The sequence below is a fragment of the Poecilia formosa genome, unplaced genomic scaffold (genome assembly GCF_000485575.1).
Source record: "Poecilia formosa unplaced genomic scaffold, Poecilia_formosa-5.1.2 Scaffold31, whole genome shotgun sequence".
Lineage (NCBI taxonomy): Eukaryota > Metazoa > Chordata > Actinopteri > Cyprinodontiformes > Poeciliidae > Poecilia > Poecilia formosa.
The window spans coordinates 1925445-1948076 of NW_006799970.1; the positions used below are offsets into that span (position 1 = coordinate 1925445).

At 41.9% G+C, this 22632-nt stretch overlaps 1 protein-coding gene across 6 annotated transcripts in view; it reads right to left on the reverse strand.

The window, feature by feature from the left end:
* Window positions 1-22632, reverse strand: part of npas1 (neuronal PAS domain protein 1) — a 91166-nt gene that overhangs the window by 43321 nt on the left and 25213 nt on the right. For 4 of the 6 annotated variants that reach the window (XM_016670221.1, XM_016670220.1, XM_016670219.1 and 1 more), the window contains exons 1-3: window positions 16791-17326; window positions 4503-4672; window positions 457-695 (exon numbers count right to left, since the gene is read on the reverse strand). In XM_016670221.1, coding sequence (XP_016525707.1) covers window positions 457-695; window positions 4503-4597 — 334 coding nt within the window. In that variant the 5' untranslated portion in view covers window positions 4598-4672; window positions 16791-17326. Of the gene's footprint in view, window positions 1-456; window positions 696-4502; window positions 4673-5655; window positions 5756-16790; window positions 17327-22632 lie in introns of those variants that run through there. The other 2 variants (XM_016670217.1, XM_016670218.1) reach the window with 2 other exon arrangements.

The following is a 22632-nucleotide window of genomic DNA, read 5'->3' on the forward strand; positions in this document are numbered from 1 at the left end:
AAGTTTCATTCAGTAAATAATGACACTTCATGACAAGCCAGACATTCATAAAGACTTCTTCATGTTCATGACAGTGTCATGTCAGTCTTATGCGCACCCCTTCAAATAAAGTGCTACCAGATATTTTTTGCAAAATTGAGGAAGATATTTAAAATTTTGCCATGACCATTAACTGTTCCTGAAATGCACATAAAATAAACACTGATGGAAACTCAAAGTGTCCTGTAACTTTTCCTGCTCTAAGCATGGATCACAGGGCTGAACTGCAGCATGTCAGCAAGTTTTGCAAAGGCCCTGGTCATCAACCATTCATTTGATTCAGGTGTGTTGGAGACACATCCAAAAGTTGCCGGATGGTGGCACTTGATGAACTCGTAAATCCTTTCAGTTTCAAAACTTGCAACTGTAACACGACTGAGTCTGGGATTAATCTAGGTTTCTTGGTTTCTAACTTACCTTTGCTGCAGTTGTTGTCTCCCTCCAGCAGAGGGCTCCACGGTGGGTCTCCTTGGCTTGCAAAGGTGCGCATGTGTAGATAGCTGATAGTCAGCCGAATGACTGACGCTTTGTCGAGCTGACTCGTGATGGCCCCTGGCAAAGGCAGCATCTTAGCCAGCTCAAAGAACTCAAAGTTCTCCTTCCCCCGTCGAGAACGAGCTGCATTGCGAGATTTCTCTTTACGCAGGTTCTGGAGACTGAGAAACAAACACAAGTGTATTACAAGTAGATTGAGCAAGAGACTAAAGGAAACTTAATGGACAAATAAATGCATCAAGAAAGAAACATAAAAATTTATAAACTGATGTTCAAAATCAGAGCAACTAGCATGGATATCTCTTTTTGGCCATTGATATGGTTTTCCAACCACATGGTTTGAGTTCTAGATCTGGTAGCATAAGGCTTTTCAACTCGTACTCCATTATTTAGTAAGATAACACTTAGTTTGGTATCATTGTACACAAAAGCTAATAAGTGTGGTATGCATTTTGTCAGCCTCTCAAAGTCAATAATTTAGAAAACTCCCTTTTTCTGCAAATACAGCTGCAAGTGTTTAGCGATATGTCTACACCAGCTGCACACATACTGTAGCGAGACTGAAATTATTACCAATTCTTCTTTGGAAAATAGCCTAAGCTCAGTACATTGCATGCAGAGTATCTGTGAACAAGTCTTCCTGCAGAATCCCACTTGGTTTTAGGTCAGGACTTTGGGCAGCCATTCTAACACTCACGTTTGCTTTAATCTGTCATGTGTCTAGGGTTGTTCTCCAGCAGGAAAATGAACTTCAACCTCAATCTGTTTGACCACTTTCAAAGGCTTTCTTCAAGAACTGTCTTGTATTTAGCTTCCCATTAGCTCTGACTGGCTTCTGTGTCCCCTGATGAAGAACAGTATCCCTCCAGCATAATGCGGCTACAGCAATCTTTCACTGACGGGGTGGGCAGTACAGACTACTTTATGCTAATGTTTTCATCACATATAGTGCTTTACACGTAATCTGGAGACGTTCAAAACTTCTTCCACCTGTTTGCAGAATCATGTAAGGATTATGGGAGTTGTTGCTTTAATTTTTGGATGATGGACCCAACAGTAGCCTGGTAATGACCAGCCCCCTTGTACTACACTTTGTTTCGTCCAGAGGGTCTGAGAAATGATTGCTTCCTCGTGGCGTGGACTGTGTTGAGGGTTTAAATTTTACCCAATCACTAATGTTTGCCTGCGACGCATCTAATGCGCTTGAGGCCAAGATGCTCACCTTTTAATGTAAATTCAATATCAACTGAACGGCTTTGTTCACTTCTTCCACTTCTATTGCTGAAACTACAGACGGGACTACAATTCTAAAACAGCGCAGGAAATTGATGTCAAATTGATGTGCCATAAATTGACAATCAAGCCACAATGATTAGAAAACAAAGAGGTATTGTATGAAATGAACTTTTAGCTTAAAGTCATTATGGATCAGATATTGTGATATCAAAACTGGGTTTGTGGAAACTACAATTTAGCTGACAAACGGACAAAAGGAGGATGAACTTTTACTTTGCAGTCTTTGTCAAAGATTGACTAAGATTTGGTGCTGGGCGGCTCAGCTGATAGTGTGTGTGCACCATGTTGAGGGGCTGTAGTCCTGGACTCGGTTGTCCTGGGTTCGATTCCTGGTCTCATTAGCTGTATGTCTTACCCTTCTCCCTCCTGTCTATGAAGTGTTCAATACAACCTAATAAAGCCTAAAAAAACTGAGTCATTTGGTGGAAAGTGATTTGTTCATCTTTGTGAAATGATGGCTTTTCTTCTAATCTCTGTGCTGCTATTTTTTAGTCAGTCTTTGATTTCTATTTCTATTGAACCTTGTACAGAATTTATTTTAAACCTAAAAGACTTTCAGTAACAAAACGTAGCAACAAATGAAAAAGTTGTTGTTGTTTTTTTTTTTGCAGGATTTCTTTCGTGTGTGTGTGATGTCTTCCAGTCTGTGTCAGTGTTTATTTAGAGCAGTTGTTTTATGGCACATAATGTGATTAATATGAATCATTCAACAACACTTCCAGCCTGGTTGTACAGTATTCATTTTAAACCTGAAATAGCTCCCTGCAAAAAGAGTTTTAGCTAACAAAACACATTGGATTTTTTAAAAGGATGTGATGAATCAGATTTTTACATCATTAGCTGTAAATAATTTTTGAAAAATCTAAAAAGTACAAAGACTTTTCCAAATAAACCGTAAAGTAGCATCGGTTTCGGTTTCGTACTGGCACAAGTTTGATGAATGAATGAATCTGTATGACGAATGTTCGCATTGTACTTAAAAAAAAAAAAAAGAATACATAGAGTTTTATTGGATCCAGCTGCTGCAGAGAAACAATCACCTGAATACGAGCCTGATAATTACAAACTCTCCTCTTCTTTTATCCACTCGACCAGAGTCCTAATAATACTATTTGCTCTAAAATCCATATGTGAACCTGTGCACACAATTTCTCCCCTGCCTATCGCTCCTTTCCCTTCCCTCCCTCCATCTAAATCCTCTGCCTCTCCCTCATCTGGTCCCGGGCTAGTGAGCTGTAGCTGTGATTGAGGGATCAATAGTGGAGGGAGGGGCAGAGTGACAGAGAGCGGGGGGCTGGGTGGAGGGAGCCGGGGCTCAGGTAGCCTGTCTCTGTGATTGGGTATTGACTCTCCTCAATGGGGCCTGAGTGGTGGAATTATGTTGTCACAGCCACTTCACAATTTGTGTCAGTGCAGCGCTGGAATAAAGTGTTTGTGTGTACACGGGCGTGACATTCTCTCTTGTGTCTACGGGGTTTTCGCGCCGAGATTTCCAGCGTGCGCGTGCAATAAAAGGTGTGTTAAATTCGTGTGTGCAGATATGGTTATATCTTAATCAGGTGGCACAGCTGCTGTATTTTTCGCCCCCCTAACAAGTGTAATCGGTGTGCCTCCCTGCGAGTGTGTGTGGACTCATGCTGCCAGCCCGTGTAACATCTCATTATTATACTGCCTCGACCCCAGCCACCGAGAACAATCAATACGCACACATTGATTCTGCTTAGTTTTTATATCCGCCTGTAAATGACTGGCCATTAATAATTCCTGCCAAATTTACTTAATCTCCTTTAAGGGGAAGGTGCAGGGGGTCCCGTGTCTGACAGGACTGGCAGGTGAGCACCGGCGCAGGTGAAATGTAGCGCTGAGCAGAACAGACTTACGTCTTCTGTATTGTGTTTCACTGAAGGGGAACTCTTTATCAGGCTGTCAGTATGTGCAAGGGTGTCAACCCATGGATTTCACCTTGTGGAGATTAATTCATGGGCATGCTCCCAGGCTTATATTGGTCTGTGTGGGTGTGTGTGTGTGTGTGTGTGTGTTAGCATTTCTCATCTTGCAAAGCCCATTTGTCCGACAAATACTTACATTGTGAGGTGCTGTTTTTGGGTTGGGGGTTAGGTTTATGACTCGCGTGCAAATTAAGTTTAGGCGATGTTTAGAGTTAGACATGTACAGACAGAATTGTTGGGTTTGGGGCCAGGGTCAGGGTTGGGCTACAGAAATTAATTAGAAATTTGTGGAAGTCAATGCAAAGTCCTTCACTGCAAAGACACAAAATCTTACTGAGTTCTTTTGATCCAGTTTCTGGTGGACAAATATCTTAGGACACTTAAAATAAGACAAAACTAACTAACAAGTAACTTTTCAGCAAAATACAGGGGCTTGTTTTTAGTCAATAATTCCTTAATAAAGATGAAAAAGTGGAACATATAACTGTATACTTTTTCATCTATATTAAAAAAATATTGACTTCAGAAGCTCCCATAAACCTTCTGAAAAGTTACTACTAAATTAGTTTTGTCTAATTTTAAATCGACAAAGATAACTGCACTAGAAACTAAAACACTTGGTAAGATCTTGTGCTTTTGCAGAGAGTGAAGACAGAAATATATAGATATATAGATAGATACACTATGTGTGTGTGTGTGTGTGTGTGGGTTGCAGGGTCTTACCAGGGTAGTGTAGGAGGTTTGGCGAGAAGTCCTTGAAGGAAATCCCACTCCACACTCACACATTTCCCCTCGCTGACAAACGGCATGCTCGCCATGCTTGCTCCAATCCAGCGCCGGGCGCCGCTCCTTAACGAAGGCTGCGGTCGGTTCGGATTGCGACAGACTCAGACCTGGAAATTCACGAGAAACGGGTAAAATGTAAGAAGTAAATTAACCAAGTGACCTTGGTTCAGTCATCAATATTTGCCATGAAATCCTCATGATCTACTTAAAGTTTATGAGCAGAGAGCCCACATTCCAGTTTGAGGATCTGAAATTTATTACGTACTGTAAGCTTCCGTGTTTTTGTCTAAAATGCATTTGATGTTTCTGTATAGTACGAGAAGAACTGACACTTTACTTGGATCTTTTGGCATGCTACTAATAACAAAAACGTACATTTTGTCCTAATTTTTATTGCTGAGTCTATAGAAATTCCCCAAATAACAGTTTGACAGACGTGGAGGTTGGATTTTTGCACCTACAAGGTGATTCCCGAAGGACTCTTTGCTGGAAACTTGGCATACAGTAGATGGATGAAGTGAAGAGCCAGGTGCATCTCTAAGGTCCTGTCTCAGGTCTTCACTATATTTTTTCCCTGCTATTCCTTAGGGAAATCTCTTTAAAATACAGTTCGTCTGCTGCAGACAGTCTTTTCTAGGCCTGATATTTTTCCCTTTTTCTTTTCCTTTCTTTTCTTTTCTTTTTTTTTTTGGTTATGTTTCCAGGGAGTTAATGCAAGATCTCCCAAGATTCTTCGTGTTTGCAGTAATTATTTTAAAGGGGTCCTCTTATGCAAAATTTTCATTTTTGCATTACTTTCATTTGGGTCTTCACTGCTTCTCAAAAAGTACCGTGGCCACATCTACATGAAGCGACACATTTTTTATGTACACATGCTTGTGACTTATCAGCTAATAAACATCTGAAGATTATGGACAGCTGGTCGACAAAACTTATTACAGTTTGTAATAAGATGCACCAATCAATTGATCTGTGATTAGAGATGGGTTTTACTCTCATCAGTTCTAGCTGTCGTTCTGGAAGTGCAATAATAAAATAAACATGTATTTTCTGCATTTTCATCAAATGCAATTGGAAAAGTGTTATGTACTTTATTTGAACTGTGTTTGGGTCTTCATGCAGAATGTTCTTGGTGTTTTGAATTTCATAAACATCGGATAAAGGGTATGGTCATATGATGGAAATGATAGATGGGGCTGATCTGGGAGAAGAAAGAGAGAACGAGACACAAAAAGAGAAAAGAGAGAGAGAAATAAGTGCAACGGTTGCACATTGCATCAACTACAAACGACGTTCCTGTCTATGCTCAAGAAAACTTATCTCTACACTAGGATGCTACCGCCACCATGTTTCCCGTCATTATGGTGCGTTCAGGGTAAAGTGTAGTGTTGGTTTTCTGCTACATGTAGCATTTTGCATGTAGGCCAAAACACTCTTATCTGACCAGAGCACCCTCTTCCATGTGTTTGCTGTTTTTCCTGGCTTATGACAAAGTGAAAATTGGACTTATTGTCTTTCTTTCAACAATGGATTTTGTCTTCAACCCTTTTCCAGAGTTTTAATTGTAAAAAAAAAACTTCACCAACAAAGCATAATTTTCCTTCCACCTCACACATACGCACTACTTTGTGTTGATTTATCAACTCTAAAGTAAAATAGAATATGTATACATTTCCAAAGGGACAAAAGCGTTCACAAATATGCAAAAGAATGACCTCACTAAATGCCCCATTCACGGGAAAAAAGTTTCCAAACTAGTGACTGTGGTTTCAACCAAATATCTCTACGGACAAAACACATTGTCCACTTCCTCTGTTTGCTGTATTGTGCCAACGTTCAAAACTCCTGTCATAGAATCTGCCAGTTTTCTCCGTGGTCCTCAAACACCGCTCTGCTCCTCAACAGTTTGCCTCCCCTCTGTGCTGTGTTGACATTTAAAGGGCTGCTGTGGCCCCCAGCACCTCGGTGTCATGCCCTTGGGCCTCACATGCCCCCTCTCTTTCTCTCTCTCTCTCTGCCTCTCCGTCTCTATCTCCCTCTTCCTTCAGGCTGGCTGGGTCAGCACAATCATGTCAGTAGAGCTTTGCCAGGGCAAAGGAAAATGGATTATGTCTCGAGTTCGAGCATGGCTATGCTGACCTCGGCTAAGAGGGGTCAGCAGAAGCCGGGCAGGTTTGGCAGATATCATTTCGCAAATCTGACCTTAAACAGCCAACATTAAATGCAAGCGAGAAATCTTCTTGGACAGATTTCAAAGGCAGACAAGTCAATAATCAGTTTCACAAAGAAAGAGAGAGATCGGGTCATCTTTCATTGTTTTATTCTGTCTTTAAGCAGCTAAAGGGAACAGCAGAAAAGTAGGATGTCTACTTCTGACATGATCCGAGGTCAGCCATGTAAAAGCTGGCCTTTGTGGGCACAGATGTTGTATGCATTCGCATAAATATTTAAAAACTTCAGCGTACGAACGACATACAGTAACAGAGCTTAATAATCCACAAAATACAGAGAGAAGTTGACTACCTGAGCGAGGTGGTGAGTTTTTCCTGACCTTAGTTTGGTTATTTTACAATGGAGAGACCAGCCGAGTCGTTTACAATCAAACCTGGATCTCTGTGGTACACGACTACATGTAAGACAAAAAGAAGTGGCAACGTCTCCCGTGTGAGATAACGAAGAAAGTTCTGGAGTTCATTTGGGTGGCACGCCCCTCCACCATTTGTTGCTGTGCACTGGCACTCAGCTGGCAGAAACAGCAATCTTACACTTTTAGCTCCTTGCAAGAAAGAAAGATTTAGTTGTTTGCAAATGTTTCTGGCTTCACCACCAATCACTCCAACTGGTTGGTGGAGTGACTGCAGACTGACTACCACAGCAGATAGCTCAACCAATTAACCAGCTAATTGCAGCTAAGTTCCTCTGTGAAGAGCAGAATTACTAAACGGTAAATTAAGCTGATCAGTATTCTACATTTTTGCTTTTTTTTTTTTTGTAAATAATATGAAACTTTTAATTTCACCATTAGATTTATGAAAATCTCATAACGGTTCGTACCGGGTCGTAATTTAAACTTTTACAATTAATCCTAGTTTTGAAAATGATGAAAACGCTCTGCAAAGTAAACGCAATATTCTTTAGATATTTTTCAAGTTGAATTACAAATTATTTGCGTTTGTACTTCTTCTTTTTCAAATTACATTTAATATCTTGTGAAAAAAAATCCAATCGCGTCAGTTTCAGAACCGAGGTATACGAAGGTTTTAAAAAGTCGACTTAAATGCCTTTCAATGAGTTTCCAAACGGAGAGCCAGACCGACCAGATCAAGTTTTCTACAGCTTACAGCGAGGAAGCTGCTGCTCGGTCCTGCCAGTGCTTCACTATCCCCTCGCTTACAAGAAAAACTAAATTTTGCTGTTTGAAAAAAAAAATGTAACAATGATAAAAACAGAGATAGACATGGTCTGGAAACTAAAGCAGTGAAACCAATCACTCCTATTAGAACAACACTGTTTCAGCAAACGGACTCCAGACTGGCTAAACGGGCAGATATCTCAATTAATATCACCTTGGTATACTTGCAGAGCTTTAGAAAATAAAATGAAACGTTCTGCACAATAAACACTGGAAATTAACAGCTCGATTTATTTGGTGTTTGATCCTACATTTTTGATTTTTCCTAAGGCATAAAACGTAGTATAAACCAATGCTATTGTACAGAAACGATTTCACAACGGCCCGTGTCATGTTGGTACAACTGTTTGATAAACGAGGTTAATTTTCCAGCCTTACGTTAAGCTCTTTCTAAAGTATTCCCACTGCCATCATTTTCATTCACCTACAGTGAACCTATATATTTTAATCCCATAAGTGGAACGCCGACAGATCCCTTCCTTGGGAATCTGGGCGAGTCGACAGGGTCAAGCGGAGGGCAGAGCACCTCTGTCTAACAACTTCACCTTTGTCACCTTTTCTGCCTCACCTGGATAAATGCTCTTCATGCCAAATTAGGCTGTGTGGGGCTGGACGGAGGGATCAAAAGGAGACACAGACAGGAAACCGTTTTCACAGCCTCACGCTCACACACACACACACACACACACACACACACACACACACACACACACACACACACACGCACAGCCAGCCTCCAGCCCATACCTGTGTGTTTATCTCTTAATTGACCCTATCTGTGCTTATCTAATCTGCCCTCCCCATCTTTCTGTCTCAAACTATCTCTGCATCTCTCACTGAGTCTGCCTCCATCTGAGCGGACACGGGGCCGTAATGGACAGGAGCCTCCACAGTAATTATTCAATCAGCCTCATAACCTTGTCGCAGGTTGGGCGGCCCATTAATGCACTCGCTCAAATGGACCCCGCCACATTGACTGCTAATGCTCGGGCTAGCCGTTGCAGCACAACAGGCTGAATGTCAGACATGTCATCCAGCTAGACGGAGTGTGAAACCCCCCTAACCCCCCAATGGAGCCGGGCTGCTTTATTCTGCCGCTGCGCAGCGGGAAACATATAGGACAAGCAAGGTACGATTCCTGTAAGCACCAGGAGTAAAAAAATATACTGCGTTCACAGCTGTGGAGATCGACTCCCATCAAGTGTGACCGCAGGTACTCGAAATGTGTTTGCGGCTGCGCTATATACTCGTTAGTGTTGCGTATGTGTGTATATGTGAGGGTGCCTTTGAGACCCCCGCCCTATAAAGTCATTCATGCTCTCTTGGCAATGTGTCAACAGCAACAGAGAGGAGGGCACCGCGAGCGAACGCTCGTTCGCAAGCCGCTCTTTGCTGCCCGCTTGGCTCCGGCTCTGTTTATTTTCAGCGGGGACGTTTAATTAGGGCCTCCAGCTGTCAGAGGTTCGTTAGCGAGCCCCTCCTCCTCCCCAAGCTGCCCCTCCCCGTAGGGAGTCAGGAGTTAAGGCAAATGAACACATTTAAGTCAAACAGCACGCCGACAGACAACAGCCCCGCCGCCTTGCCACCAGCTCCCCTAGGTAGGGGCATGGTTGTTTTATGCCTCATCTCCACAACCCCTGGGGCCCAATACAGAGTCTGGCCAAGACTGCGAATGCAGAGGCACAGGAGCTCTCATTGCCCACTAGAGATTACATGCACACTGCAGTCATGCGAAGGTGAAGAGCAGAAACAAGTCTGTGCAAGCCAGTAGTTTGCAGAAAACAACAAGGACTTCGCTTCTGAAGGTTTTTTGTTTCTAATTTTTTTTGTCAAAATTCTGCAGAATTATTCATCAAAAATATTCTATTCAACTTTTTTTTTTATCCATTTATTGCATGCTGTATAGGTATAAGTGATCTGAACTTCAATTTTCTTTTCAAAACAGTGGGTTATTGTTGATATAGTGGTAAACTTTAAAAAAAAACATATACATACATATACATTTGGCCTTGTATAGAGTTAGACCTCAAAAGAAAAAAAAAAACACAAGCACCTGCATCTTATTTCTGTTTCTTTGCTTTTCTGTGTCTCAAAATTAAGAATTTTAGGTTCTTACTTTCTGGTGAATTGAAAACAGAAAACAAGTTAGCAGCTGAAGTAATAAGGTCTAGGAGAGGAAAACTGTGTCGTAAATGTCCAGGAATTTATCACTTATTCTCAACAACTGGTAATTATGTTTGGTTTTTATGTCCACTGAGCAGAATATTATATCTGTACTTGAGCTACTTGTTCTATTTTTATAGATTTTAATAGTTATGTGGTAGTTTGTTTCATCTGCAAATTTAACAAAAAATAAAAATAAAAAATAGGACAAATGTTAAAAGTTGTTGCAAATGTTTTTTTCTGTTAGTACTGGGCAATGGGGTTTATATTTCCATGGTTATTTATTGCAGTGATGATAAATTTGTCTTTTTGTCAGTAAAAGTTATAACACCGTTTACATTAAGCGTAGTTGTACTGCTCAGAAGCCCACAATAAATGAGTTTATTTTTATTTAAAATAAACAGAAACATCTCTCCTAGTACCAGCAGTGGATTAAGTCCTTTAAACAGGAAAATATGACGATGAAAAACATACTTATAGTTTTGGGGTTTTGCAAACATCAATCCCAGTTTAATCAATGTGAATATTGATGTTTCCCTGAAGCTTTATTTACTAAAATGATGTATGTTGTTTCTTTTGTTCCTTTTAAGGCTGTTTTATCCGATGCTGAGCACCTTTGGATTGGCTCCATTTCACCAAATGTGTAACATTGCAGTTGCAATTTCAGGTAGTCGTCCACAAATTTTAGAAAAATGATTCATATGGCTTTCATGTCAGCATTTATTTCTAAGGCAGATTTAAAACAACGGTTGACCAAAGTGCTGCATAAACTACAAAACAGCCAGAAATTTACAGAAATAACAAGACAACCATGAAAACTTGCACAGTAAGGAAGCTGCATTGTAAGAGTCTTAAAATAATTAGCATGTCCATGTCGATCATGTAAAGGTGGATTTGTGTAAAATTTGTAACATGTTGTTCCAATCCTGAACCCTAATTCCTTCAACTTTTCACTTTTTCTCTGTTTCTGCACCAGCATAAATAAATAAAAAAAAATTGCATTGTTCAAATTCTCATCATTACAGAAACATTTGCAGACAGCTCTCCCCTCGTTCTCTGCAGACCATTCCTCTTTAATTACATCAAACGTAAAAGGTAAAAAAAAAAAAACGGCACACGCATGCAACAGCAGTGTGAGATATTCCTTTGAATAATTTCTTATCAAATACAGAGCGCTCAATATCATGGAAGATGTTGAAAACATGGTAGGCTGTAACATGAGCAGAATATTTGATGTACTTAGTTTTCTATCTTTGCCTTTCATGTTGTTGAGTGCTTGTAAATGAGTGTCTGGAGCGTCCGGGGAGATGAAGTTTGGTATTCTGGTTGGAGGGCTTGAAAACTACTTATCATGCATTACGGCCGCGGTTGGACCTGAGGATTTGGAAGTCAAAACACTTTTTAATGTACAATTTTTCAGCCGCTGATCAATCGACAGCTGCTGGACATGAAGATCTACCCCCCACTCCCCTTCCACCTTCCCTCCCACTATTCCGACTCGCTCGGCATTCCGCTTCCGTAGCGAAGCTACGGCTGCTCTTGACCTTGACAGTTCTGGTTGATTCCCAACCCAAGGTTCTCTTAAACTCTCAGGGGCCCCGGCGTCCGCCACCCCCTCCCCAGAAGAATGTCTCGCACTCCCATCATCTACAATCCGCATCCCCGCCCCACACCATCCTTCGCCCTCAACTCCCCCTGCCCCCCCCTTTTTTTTTGCTCCTCCGCGGCCCTTGCTTGGGTCATTAATTATCTAATGGAATCAATACGCCGTTAGATTTGACCAGCGTGACCCCGCCCGCCCCCAGGTATCTCTGCAGTGATGAGCAAAGGAGGAGCTGCTCTGGGCTGGGTGTGAAGGAATGATGATAACAGCCAGCACGGGGAGCAGCATCCCTAAAACTGAAGGAGCGCAAAATAAAGAGATCAGCAAATAAATAAATGATTAAAGAGGGATAGAGGGGTGGACGGAGAGCACACAGGGGACGGGGGAAGCATAAGCAGAAATAAGAAACACAGGAAAGGGAATGATGAACAGATGAGGACGCTGGCAAATAAGAAGAGAGAAGGAGATTTGCTAATGTTCACCTTCTGTAATCAATATCTATTCCCGCCTCTTCTTTTATTACGGAGAGCTTTGGTGTGCGTGCTTTGATGTCCGCTCCTCGCAGGCGTGCGGCAACACAGAATGTCATAATTATCGTCCTCCACAGCCCAGGACACACATAAGAAATCCCCGGCTGTACCTGCACACATAAACTACGATGCCGAAACAATAAGCGTGCAGAATAGTTTTTTTTTTTTGTTTTTGTCTTGATTAATCTCAAAAAATGCCTCATGTGTTTCAAAACTTCAAGAGGCTGACTAAAAGAGGGTGGACTTTGTCTCACGATGGATGTTTGAGGGAAATAAGAGTTGTCCAGTTATTAATAATGGTGTGACTAACAGAGACAAAAGTTTTCTTTGGTGGTATGAAGGAATGCAGTGCTGCCTCCCACCCACAACCCCCCTTACCTGTTGTCATACACTGCCAGTCAGCTGGCTGCAAAAACCTCTAAACATTCAACTTACAAAAACATGAATTAGGCTGTTTGTCAATATTTAATGATTAAGGGTTTGATACAGTTAACAGGGATTCTGCAGGTTTTACCAACTCAAATTTAAAACTTTTAAAACTATTATGACTGAAATTTAACACCTGCATCTCCACAGAAATGTACAAATTTCATCCAGCCAACTGGAGATAAATTTGCACTTAACCACTATACACACAAAAAAAATCTAACCAGCTAGCAAAGGTATGTTAGGAATGAGTTACCGGTAGGCTCAAGTCAGAGAAAGCAATGAAGACGTGTGTTTGCAATTCAAAGATTTGCATGACAGAAAAGCCCTGCGAGAAAAAAGAAAAAACTTACAGAAAATATGAGACTGAATTGTTCTGCCACGATAAAATTTAAGATCTGTGATTAACATATTTAAGGCGAACGTTTTTAGGGGCTTAATTTTAGAGACGTGAATTTAAACTTTTTAAGGACGTGCATACGCTCTGGTTAAACATTATGAAGAGCTGCTCAGTTAAATATTTCATCATGAGTTCAAGTAGCGTCTGAGAGCTCTTTGCTTACTAATGAAAAGGCTGCATTGTTAAAGGAGAACACATGTAAAAGATGACATCAACCCAGAAGTGTAATTCACAAATGTTTCATTGCACAGACATAAAAATAATAATCTTACTCCGAAACATGAAAAGAGTGCTCCATAAAGATATCCACTGACATCTGCGAGTGAATTAAAGGAGGTTAGGGCTGATTTCGTGGGATTATTAAAGTCGGTCGTTCATTGTCTTTGCTTAAGACACATTTGGATAAGACTGATTAAAAAAATAAATAAAAAATCCAATCTCCAACATGTTTTTGTTGTGATGTCTGGCCGAATTGACTCAGCCATAAAAGAAAATGAGAAGATGAGCATGTGGAGGTTGTCATGACAAGTGACAATAAAGAGGTCAAGAACATTTTAGAGCTTCTGTAAAAGCAAACAAACATGGGGAAAAAAAATAAGAAAGTTGACAGAAAAGCCTCCTTTCTGACTGTGGAGGAGTCAGCCAAATGGATTCAACCCTCTATCCATGGCAGCAGATTGTAAATCCACTCTTGCAAGGCTTCACTATATCAGCGCTGACCTCTAAATAACCACAGGCCAAAGAACGGCACACAGGGCCACTGACTCAGGAGTAAAAGTACACACTGTGAAAAACACACATGCTTAAGCGAACATGCTGATGAGTGTGGTAAACATGTCAGAAAGCCTGATAATAGTTGCACAAGCTGTGTGGGTGTTCTTCACTTTTGGAAAGCAAAACTGTCTTTGAAAGAAAAGTGTTTGAAACTTGTTGCTTTGTTTGAATATTTTAATTTCTGCTTTAAGCTGCGGAATCGCGGAAATGTTGAAAACTCAAACAAGCCGCAAAAAACTGATATTGGACTTTAAAGGAGGGGGTTGGGGGGGGGGGGGGGATCTGCATGCCGTTACATTTCCTGTAATCTCCAAATGCATGCGTGTGTTTGAGCGTGCACAGATCCCTTCAGGCGTCTGTGTGAATGACAGCGGGGGTTATGTAAGGAGCCACAGCGGGGCCGGAGTGGACAGTCCAACCGGAGATCAGGTCAGCAGAGTGTGACACTAAACACATCTCCCTGACACCGCGCTGACACTCTCTGTCACAGACCCACACACTGTCTGTCAGCACTCTTCACACACACACACACACACACACACACACACACACACACGCACACAATCGCTTGCACGGCAAGAGCAAAGAAGTGTGCGAGCGACTGTCTGTCAACACACTGACCACCTCAGAGTGTGTGTTTCTAAGAGAGCAGCAGAGAGAGGAGAAAAAATCAAGAGATAAAAGAAACAGAAGGAGAGCAGGAGACGGGGTGTTTACCTGCCGAGCTGAAGACGGTCATTATAAGTCACAAAAAGCGAGTGTTTGAAAAAATTAGGCCAGAAAAGAAAGAAACGAGCTCACAAATGACATGAAATCCCATTTTGTCTCGTAACGGCCGCAGCAGGTGACCGCTGAAGACCAATTACCACAAACAAAAGAAAGTTACTTTTCTAAAACAGCTGCAAGCTTCCATCGCACCCCTTTCCCTTCTTCTTGTTAAAGTCCTTTTAATCGAAAGCCAGAAAAAGAGGATGGAGAACAGTCCTGCCCCTCCTTCACCTGTTGCTGCACACTGCTGGTCAGCTGGCTAAGAGAATACTTTTGCACATTTCTCTTGCTTACAAGAATAACAGTCATGATATTGAAACTAAAGGAGTGCAATCCATCACTCTGGATAATGTAATGGATAGCATTATTGTACCTATGATAAAGCAGCAGGAACACATCATGTCAAACATCCTGGTTTTTCCAGTTTCGTACCGTCAGGCATTGGTGTTTTTATTCAAGGGCATCATCCCATGTGATTCTCATACTCCATGCGTAGTCAGGATATATTTTATCTTTTGCGAGCTTAACCCGAGTTCACTTCTTCTGCCTTTGGCACAAACCTGCACCTCCTTAAATACAAAACAAAAAGAAAAAAGCTAAGGAAATAGACTTGTGTCTGGCTCTCATAAAAAGGGCCTAAAGAGAGGTCGCAAGCAAAACATCCTGCACATGCAGTTTCTGAAACGGATGGAGAGGCTCAGCGGCTCAGGAGGCTGGGGTATAAACCGTACCGTGCAATGATTCGCTTTGGACTCCGGCTCCTTTTGGAGCCAATCTGTGCTCAAGCAATTACAATCCTTAAAGTGGAAACATTCACGGTGTAATGAATTTTAAAGTACGTATTTCTACGATGGGGTTAGGTTCTGCGGAAAAAAAAAAGAAAAAAAAAAAAAGGAAACTTGTTCTGAAATTCCTTTTTATTTCTCCAAACATTTTTTGACACCTCATCCACATACATCGCAGCGAGTTCGTGCTGTGGGGGAATGTATCTGCAAGGCACCTGCATCCTCAGCAGGTGTGGATGCAAATGAACTTGTCGGCGGCGCTTGAAACAGAGCACAATTTACACAAAAACCCACAACATAAATTTTCGGATGGGCGTGCACATATTTACATTTAGATCGACGCACAGGCTTACAAACAGAATCGGACTGAAAGCGTCACCTAAATGTAAACGAGTTTGACTTTTGCTTCACTTGTCAAAGAGAAATAATATTTAAAAAGACATACAGACAGGTGGGGAGCGGGGGGAAATGAAAACATGGGTTTCCTATGTGATGGTTTGATGCTGTTATTTACTTTACAGCAGCAGTGAAATGCTGCCTGTTTGTCACAGTCATTCTGCCAATTTGGACCACCTGCTGCAAAACACCCCGAAGGCAGCGAATGCTACCGAGCCAGTAAGCTGTGACCAATTCAGCCTCTGCAGGTGGAGACGGGCACACATGCCGTTCACTCTCTGCCTTCCTATCTCCAAACAGCAGACGCATTCAAACAAGCACGCCGAACATAAACGTACACGATTATTTGGCTTATCTGGACAGCAATGAATTTGGTTTGCTAGTTTAAACTGATGGAACACACAAAGAAGTTTATGTGAAAAAAAATAAAATAAAAATAAAAATAGAGAGTAAAGAAAGAAAAATGGATGTTGTGCCTCCAAGGGACAAAATGATGCGTTAATGTTAATTTATTAGTTTATATTTACATGCTTTTTTTTCTGATTACACGTTTACCCAATAAGGGCCATCCTCTCACTCAATTATATGGAGAGAATATCAAACTTTTTTAACATGAAGGTCATAGTTGTTAAAATTTCTACATTTTATTCATAAAATCCGTAAAAAAGTTCTGTGCTCACAAGTTTTTCTCATTTGAGAAGAAAAACGAACTTTGTTGATGCCCGAAAGTTTTCACAAACCTTTATCCAGTTGCATGAAACAAAAATCAGTCGATCAAAACACATTTCTGACTGAAACTGAAAGTTTAAGGATGAGAATAACTTTGCAAGTGTGTGTCCAACTGCGCGCATCCGGCATCGGTGAGCGCACGGCCGCACGCCTGCCTGCCTGCGTGTGTGTGTGTGTGTGCTTGCGTGTGTGTGTGTGTGTGTGTGGACTGTAAGTTGTTAGATCCATTATCTACTCACCTGACGGGCATTTCCAGTCCGCGTGCGGTTGATCTGATCCACTTTGTTGTCTTCCTCTTTCTCCTCCTCCTCCCCCTCCTCCTCTCCTCTAAGGTGCCCCCTTCTCTGCCCTGGCAGTGCCCACCCCACCTCCGACACCACCACCGCCGCCACCGCCTCCTCCTCCTCCTCCTCCAGCAGCAGAAGCAGCAGCAGCGCCCCGAGCTTAGACACAGCAAACAGACGCGGTGTGTGTGAGCCAAAGGGGGGCCGGCTGGGACAGTCAGGAAGGGGTGGGCACCGTCAATCCCCTCACTTTCACAAAAGCCGTGGCCGCGCAGTCGGACGCATCCTGTTGCAAGAGTGTGTGCCTGTGACAGCGGAGGAAGGAGGCTGTGTGGATGCGTGTGTGTATGTGTGTGTGTGTGTGTGTGTGTGTGTGTGACGAGCTGATGCGGCTCTCCCCGGCTCTCGGAATCACTTCACTAACACTCTGCTCCGCTGCGTCTTGGAGATGGACTCGGATTAGGACACAGCCAGTGTGAGAATCTCTTTCTCTCTGTCTAACTCCCTCCCACCCTCCCTTCTTCCAGCCGGCGCGCTCCCTCCCACCCTTCCTCTCCGCCGCTCACTCATTCACTCTCCTCGCTGAGCTTCTTTCTTTTCATTTCCTCTTGGGAAAGCCGTGCACACCAGTTGTCTCTGCCTTCAGCTGCTCCCTGCCTCCCTCCCTCTCAGTCACTAGTAAATATAAAAGGCATGCTTGTACAGCCCCTCGCCTCGGCTTCCCTCTGACTCTCCCTCCCTAACTCGCTGTGTCTCATGCTTTCGTTTACCCCCACCTCCACGAGCTCCCCCCCCACTCCTTTTCCCCTTTCTCAGTTTCTTTCTCACTGTCAAAGCTGCCTTTCAAATGCTGATTAGCAGCACAAAAAAAAGAGAGAGAGAGACACACACAAGGAAGGAGAGAGGATGCCTGAAACAAGTGGGAGATTCCATCACATTCAAACAGATTGCACAATGTGACTGGCGTTCTGTAAACACTTGTTTTTGTCACTGTAGGGGGCTTCCACACTGACTGGACACTTGCTAGAGCATCAAAATGAATTACAAGGACATTTTACTCTGAAAATGTAAGATTCTCTCTCTTTGGAAACTTATCTGTATCCAACATTTCAATCAAACATCGAAAATATTCTGAATTAAAATGACTTTATTTTATTTCAACATTTTCCAGTGTCAAAATCTTCTCATCTAAAACTTTGGCTTAGGGCCTGCTATTGGTTTTGACCACTTTAAAATTCAAGAAATGAGAATGGATCATTTGTTTTCTGAGTTTTGATCCCAGCTCCAAATTTACGTGAACAAAAAATTCAATCAAAGTAACGATTACCAATCCAAATACACAAACTTGAAAAATTTTCATACATTCTTCACATTTTTCCACATCTTATGGCAAAACTACAGCCAAAACTAAATGATTTGCATTTTTTAGGTAGGGAACGGTTCAAATACAAATCTGAAAAAGTATGCAAGGCTTATGAGACAAAAATAAAACATTTTAGAGCAAAAAGCTACATGTGAGGGAAAACTTACTCTGCACTGTCCCCTGAACACAACATCCCCACTGTGAAACATGGTGGTGGAAGTATCATGACGTGGGGATGACTTGATGGGATAATGAATGGGAATAAATCTCAAAAGAAAATCGGTCAGAGGCTGCAAAAGTCTTAGGACTGGCGACACAAAGCACACAGCTTAGATAAAAATATCTCCATGAGTTACAATGGCGCAGTCGAATGTGAAGCAAGGCCTGAAACTAAATGTACACTTTCTATCCAATCTGACTGAAGCTGAATGGATTATGTATATTTTTTTTCTTACACTTCACAATTATGTTCTACTTTGTGTTGTTCTATCACATAAAATCCCCAACAAAATACTTCAGAGTTTACGGATAATCACTGTGGAAATGTTCAATGGGAACTCTGCAGGGCTCTGTATATTTCGTTTTAGTGTTAAACCCTTACGTTGAAAATCTAAGTAATTTTGTTATCTCCAGGGACAGAAAGGTAGCATCCCTGTCAAACAGTTTCATTATGTGGCCAACTTTTTAACTGCTGTTGATTGGTTCTGCTGTTTGTAATTCACCGTGCTCCTCCGCTGCCAATCACATTAATGCCCATAGCTCTGAGCAATCTGTGTCCGCAAAGTCTGCGACCAGCCAATCATGCCCAGACAGGGGACTGTGGCCAAAATGGATATTCATGCGGTCAGACAAGAACACAGTTCAGAGCTGAGCTAACTTAGGTTCCCAGAAATTAGAAATTATAAAGTGTCATGTCTGAGGGAACCTGCACAGCCTGCAGAGCACGCCACTGCCAGGTGTAATGCGAGTTTCACAGAAACGCTCAAAAAGTAATCAACTTTAACAAGTAGAAGAAAAAAAAAAAACTTAAGATCAGTGCTTTAAATAGTTGAATTATTCATTACATTCAAATAGGATTTGGGATCTCTTTTGCCAAAACAACTCTCAGTCTTATGGTACACAGCGAGAAAAGTTTCTAGTGAACAAATGTATGAAAAGCAAAGCAGCAAACAAATTGTTTATGTATTTTCACATAATGCCATTTTATAGCACAGTCAAGTAACGATGTTACCTTCAGTTGTTATAAAAATGCTGAATATTAATCATGACTTAAAAGAAATTAGACTTTGTAATTCAAGGTCTGGGTACTGGCGTTAAATGACTCCTACTCTTTTTGACACGCCGCCTTCAGAACGTCATCTCAACAATGCTTCTCATTAAAAAGTTCTTAGGAGCGCTGGACTGACAAGTAGTTTGCATGGTAAGCTCAGCAGACAGGCAGTTTCACATTTTGATGTTAGCTCATGTGCTAACAGGACGCAACCAAGGGCATTCAATAACATTTTCATGGTCGAAGAGGTTTTTTTTTGTGAAATTTGAAGCAAGAACAGCATTGCCCTGCTAATCTACAGTGAAGATGTGCTGATATACTTTACACACACACACGCACACACACACACATAATTTTTTTATTAAAACTTAAATTTCAATTAGGTAAGATAAAAAAAAAACTTATCAGCAAATTTGGTCCTTATTTGGTTGATGATTGGTGTGTTTCTGATAGCAAAATTACTGTGAATAATCTTTCCAGAGAAAAAGTCTAGAGGCTCCTGAGGTAGCCTGAGCTACCTGGTCTCTTTTTCTACGATTAAAAGAGGTCATAAAAGTCTGAATTAGATTCATTAGTTTGAATACTTGTGAGACCTACAGAAATTATTGTCTTTTCGTTCTAAATACTCTTTTTTTTTATTCATTTCCAATACAGGTTGCACGCAGCTGAAAAGCAGAATTGTTTGTCTTGTAGAAAAAAAAAACTCACTTTATTTGTGTCTCATCCTTCTTATCTTTTAATTCATCTGTTTCTGTTTTAATAGACAGTAAAATTCATTTCTTCCTGTTTGTAAGTGCAGCTGTTACGTCGATGGACAGATGTAATTTAGGTTACAGACGGAGTTATGAGGCTGATCGAGTTATGAACAGTAATATCATTTGAAGCAGTTGATATCTGCTACATCGTGTACAGGATGACGTTTCCCTTCGCTCTCTGACGCCGGTACAGAAGTGACTGAAGTCTGCATTTTGTCCACCAGCCACCAGAGGGATTGCAATTGAGAGGCTCTCACTGAGAGGGCCTGCACCTGCCATTCAGGCACATAATCCAGCAGTCGCTTTTTACTGGTTTAATGCTGAATTTGAAGGTTTAGAAAAAGAATCTGCAACCAAACAGATTTATAATGGGGAAAAAAATAGATTAAAAAGAAAAAGACAAAAAAAAAAAAAAAGAAGCACTGAACACACCATTAGTCTACGGTGAAACGTGAGCAAAACTGAGTTTTCCTTTTAGGTGTCTCTGGCTTCTGGAAACAACAAAATGGTTTTACTCCTGTTAACGAGGTGATTCAATTTATGGCGCAGCTTTTTAAGACGAAATGACTTCTGCTGGAGACCCTTCAGGAGCTGCAGCCTTCCCACTTTAAATTGGTTTTAAAGGCGTTCCGGTTGTGCATGAACTTAAATAAATGCGCTTTGGCATTTTCCACAGCCAAAAGTATGAAATGTAACGCATGGACGGGATCAAGGATGCACACACATGCTGGCTTATACGTGAACAAATAATCACACTCAGAGACTCACTCAAGTACTCTCTCCCTCCCTCCATCCCCCCTCTCCTCTATTCGTTCCCCTTGCCCTCAAACACTACTCAGAATATTGATACATCACCCCCTCCTCCTTTCTCTCTCCTGTCTCCGTCTCTCTCTCCCTCCATCACTCACTTTCTCTACTGAATACTGATAGGCTGTCTACTTCGTGGTCTGAGTTTCAAATCTCTCCCTCCCTCTTTGCTCTCTGTGACGCTACACTCGCTATACACACAGAAAAAAAAGCCCCAGCAACATAAAGGAAGAAATAGCAGAAGTTAATGCACTGAGGTAGACATAAATTCACTTAAGTACCATTTCAGATTATGTCAAGCTAAAAATGGGCTTAACATTGTGGAAAGGAGGGAATGGAGGCGGGGGGAGAGGGGGCGACAGAGTAGGGAGGAGGGAAAAGTCTTGCCAGCGGAAACTGGCCGAAGTGCTTGTAGCGCTGTGGTGAACTGGCAGCCAGCGACAAAAAGGGAAACGATGTGTGAAAAGTGGAGGCAAATGAAGACACAGTCACTGTTTTTTTTTTTCTTTTTTTTTGGTCCGATTTCCACCCTCCCGCCCCATTGTTAGCCATTGGCACGGACGGGGGTGGGGTTGGGGGTGAGAAGGAAGTGAATGAGGTTGTCAAAGAATCCCAGTGAGCCCCCTTTTACTTTACACACACTTACGCACGCACACACTGAATAAACCCCACAAACAATGTTTGAGAGCAGAAGTGAGCGGAAACGAGAGAAACGACACAAGCAACAAAAAAAAAAAAACAACAAAAAAAACGCCTCACTTTCCTCACACAGATGGAAAGGTGGCAGGGCCTTTTTTGTTGTTTGTGTATTTAAGTGTGAGTAAGTGTGTGTGACTATAGTCTCTTTGGAGAAGGCTTTCTGCCTACAATAGAAGTGCAGCACGTCTGAGACGCTGGGAGAGGGAGTGTGTGATTTTGTCCTCCAAGTCTTCCCCAGGCGTCCTTGAAGGAGACTTACGGAGAATATTTGACTCCACGTGTGCTTCTTTGCGTGCGTGTGTGTGTGTGTGTGTGTGTGTGTGTGTGTGTGAGACATTGTTTGAGCTCTCGCAGGCTCAGTTCAGTACCCGAGGCTTGCCTCGCGGAGCTGTACTACAGGTGTTTCCTTCACAAGCCACGGCGCTCCTCAAGTAACAAAAAACCACAGAGCTGGAAAAAATAAATAAAAAATCACCCAGCTTAATGAATAAGTAATGTAATTAAATCCAATGGTTAGATAAAATCATGAGTCAGTTTATTTCTACGCGTGTGTGTGTGTGTGTGTGTGTGTGTGTGTGTGTGTGCATACACCCTCTCCTGAAGTTGCTCGTAACTGTCTGTTGCAGTCAGCAGGATAGTCACACCCATGTCTGACCTTGTTTCTCCGCTTGTCTACACATGCTATCGACTGTGGTCAGTCCGATGTCGTGACAGGACGCTGCGCTCCTCGAGGAGCGATGCAAACACACCGGAGGAAGAAGAAACATCCTCATCCTTAGGCAGCGAGCGCACTTTAGGGCCGTAAAACCTATAGAAATTCAAAGTGTAAATCATAATTGACCTTAGCGTTGTTTGTCAAAGCAGATCAGCTGCCTGCTACAAAACGTGATTCGTCGCGAGACA